The sequence below is a fragment of the Henckelia pumila genome, chromosome 4, assembly GCF_033568475.1.
Source record: "Henckelia pumila isolate YLH828 chromosome 4, ASM3356847v2, whole genome shotgun sequence".
NCBI lineage: Eukaryota > Viridiplantae > Streptophyta > Magnoliopsida > Lamiales > Gesneriaceae > Henckelia > Henckelia pumila.
In genome coordinates, this window is record NC_133123.1 from 38,211,437 (window position 1) to 38,214,720 (window position 3,284).

General features: G+C 37.5%; 1 protein-coding gene across 1 annotated transcript; it reads right to left on the reverse strand.

Annotated features, from left to right (window-relative positions):
• Nucleotides 1-232: 232 nt before the first annotated feature.
• LOC140865118 (uncharacterized) lies at nt 233-2,974 on the reverse strand. Its single transcript, XM_073269634.1, has 3 exons — nt 2,836-2,974; nt 2,478-2,643; nt 233-2,370 (listed from the first exon to the last, which is right to left on the reverse strand). The coding sequence occupies exons 1-3, from the start codon at nt 2,853-2,855 to the stop codon at nt 526-528; spliced, it is 2,031 nt and encodes a 676-aa protein (XP_073125735.1). The 5' UTR covers nt 2,856-2,974; the 3' UTR covers nt 233-525.
• Between the last annotated feature and the right edge of the window lie 310 nt (nt 2,975-3,284).

Here is a 3,284-nt window from a genome sequence, read left to right on the forward strand (position 1 = left end):
TCCTTCACTTAGATACTCTCATGTGGATTGATAGATTTGATTTGAACGAAAAGATTTGATTTAGAGAAGGATTTGATGGATATATTTCAATTAACACTATTTTAGATGTAATTTAATCGCAATTACATATTGAGTCATTTGACCTGATATACAGCGGGAAAGACCCATTCCTTCTTTGTGGACATCTCTTACTAATTTGGAGGAAAAATCATTGAATCGCATTTGCACACAAAAAACAACATATTGAAGCTATTCACTCAAAATGATACTGAAATGCCCATTCAACAAATGAGTCTTAGACATGGTTAACAACCAGAGATGTATGACTTTTTAACAACGAAAAACCAAGAATTAACACCTCAAGAACTAACTAACAACCCACATTCTTTAACCAAGAATGGTTCACTACATGTAAACTATACTCGTTTCTTGATAAAAATACGTAAGAGCTACGTATCCAAGAATTATCATCCAAAAAAAGAAGCTTTAACTATATGAATTCAAGAACGTGTGCTGATACTTTACTTACTCAATGCCTGGTTCCCTCCTGCTAAAACTTTTTCTAATCATCAAGAGATCTCCCATTCGACGAAACATTGTTTTTCTTCTTCTATTGGAGCTTCTTTCAGAATCCGACTCATCATGTGTACCATCTAAATGATCAAAATCCTCGCTCTCCGGAGTTCCTCCATCTTCTGTGAAAGCAGAAGAGTACCTTCTTTGGTGGGACGAGACTGATTTTGGCGTGTGAATCTCAGATTTCGGTGTTTTAGCATTGACATCAAATATTGAGCCTCTCAATGCCTCGGCCTTCTCGGGGTCTTCATCCAAAACACTATCATTTATCTCATCTGGTTCATTCATAAATTTTAAATCTTCAAGGTTAAAACTAAAATTTTTCTTCATTTCTCTGCCTTCACATTCTTCATCAGTCGAATCTGGTGAGCTGTGTATTATTCCATTCTGTTCTTTATAATCTTCGACTCTCAATTCTGTTGATGTTGAAAGCAATCTCTTGAACTCCTTCGCATTCTCCTTAGCTGCAGCTTCGTTAATTCTGAGTCGTTTATTCTCCTGCGTAAGGAAATGCAACGCTTCCTCCTTTTCCGAAAGACAATCCTTCAGTTGAGAATTTTCATCCCGAGCAATTCCGGCAGCCGCTTTCGCAGCATTGGATTCATTAATAGCCTGTTTAAGAATGTCCCTCAACTTGTATGTCTCTTCCCTAGCTGCCCTTGTCATATTCTCGGCTGCCTTTAAGGATTCAGAGATTTTACTACTTGCGTGTTGTGCGATAGCTTTTTCCTCGTCGGCTCGTTTTATACAGCTTACGAATCCAATTTCTTTAGCATTCCAAGCCAGAAGCATTTCCTCGGCTTCTAATCTAAGTCTGTCTGCAGTGTTTCTGTGCAAATCCGCCTCTTGTTTTGCTTCATCTAACAGCTTTTGGTGCTTTTCATCTGTACTTCGTATCATGGACTTCAACTGTTCGGCTTCTCCCTTTACATGCTCCAGCTCGAGTTGTGCAATGGTAAGTTTCTCCTTTGCTTGGTTGGCTTCTGTGGCAACTTCTTTTAGTGCCAAAGCTAAATCTTCCATGGCCTTTCTGCTCTTTTCCTCACCCTCTATAGCCAGTTTTAGTTCATTTTTCAGCGACTCAATCTCTATCATTAGACTCTTATTCTTCAGAAACGTTTTCTTTTCACTCTCCTGTGATTCTTGAAACTCAGGCTCGAGACCTCTAACATCTCCTTCGCTCGAATCACGAGTACCTTTACCATCACTAAGCTTCGAAATTTGGCCCACTGACTCAATCCTATCTCGTAGAAACATGATTTCTGCCTTCGCTTCCTCGATTTCAATCTTGGTTGCCGCAAGTTGCTTCGTCTGTTTGGCCAACGAATCAACCATCATCGATCCCTTATGCTTCTCCCTCCCCAATTCATCTTCTAGTTCTATAATCCTTCTCTTATTTTCCGATACCAAAAGCATCATATCCCTTTCCTTTTCTTTCAATCTATTCAAAGACGCGGTACTTTCAACCAAAGCGGCCTCGTGTTGTCGCGCTCTTTCAAGTTCCAGTTCAAGATATTCAATCTTTTTATCTTTGATAAGCAACTCATCTCGTGAACAAGACACCGCGTCCTTCAAATTCTCAAGCTCCATTTTCAGTTCTCTCGCCTTTTTAGGAGACAAAGTGTCGTTCGCCCTCATATTAGCCTCCCGAGTTTCTTCTCTAGCCCCTTTAAGTTCATTGAAAACTCGATCATTTTCTACTTCACTAACAATCAACTTTTCTTTAGCTCTTTTCAACTCCTCCTCAAGCTCTCCCATTTGCCGTTGCATCGACATGATTCGATCGATTGAATTCTATATTACATCACATCAAAAATCACCCTCCTCAAAATCCCATTCTGGTGTTAAACATATTACATCATCGCATCGATACATACAAAAAATTCAGATATTAAAAATACCTGTGCCAAATTTGAATTCTTGGAAGGCTTCTTATCTAAAGACTTAAGGGCATTTGAATCAATCTGTGAACCCAAAACAGCTCCCCTACAGAGCTTCGATGCAGAAAGGGTTCTTGAAAATACAGATGAATAGTTGTTCTTTTGGCCAAAATCAATCGACCCCGATCTACAAACCCCATGGAAAACACCAAAAAAATTCAACGAAACAATTAAATGTCTCCCAAAACATATTCAAGAAGATGGAAAAAAACCCATCAAGATTATGAGCTTGTAGCTCAGAAAAAATCCGATAAAATCTCTGTAACACTCAGAATATACCATTAAAAAATCTGTGGTACAAGAAAGGCTGCTCAAATACCTTGATTTGGAACGTAACATCTTGGTATTATGCGTTGTTCCTTGATTCCTCGGCTGTGAATTTGCTTTACTATCTTAGGAAAATCAGAAAAATAATCTCAATTTTTTTTTAAAAAAAGCACCAATTTTTATCTTGTGCGTTCATCGAAAGTGCTATGGTTCAAAGACAAAGTCCAAAGTTGGCGGGTATTTGATGGCAATCTGCCGTAACGGCAAAAGTAAAAGCTTGTGATGTTTCCATTTGGAAAATGTTTCATTTATTTCCTAACATTTTATTTTATTATTATATCATAATGTAACAATACAATTTCAACAAAGTATAACATATTAAAAAATTTAATGGCTTGGTACTTGTTGAAAATATAATCTCTTGACATAAAAAACGACTTTATATTTTGTTAAGAAATCGTGAAGATTCGTCTAAAATCGGAAAGAAAATCTGTTTTAATA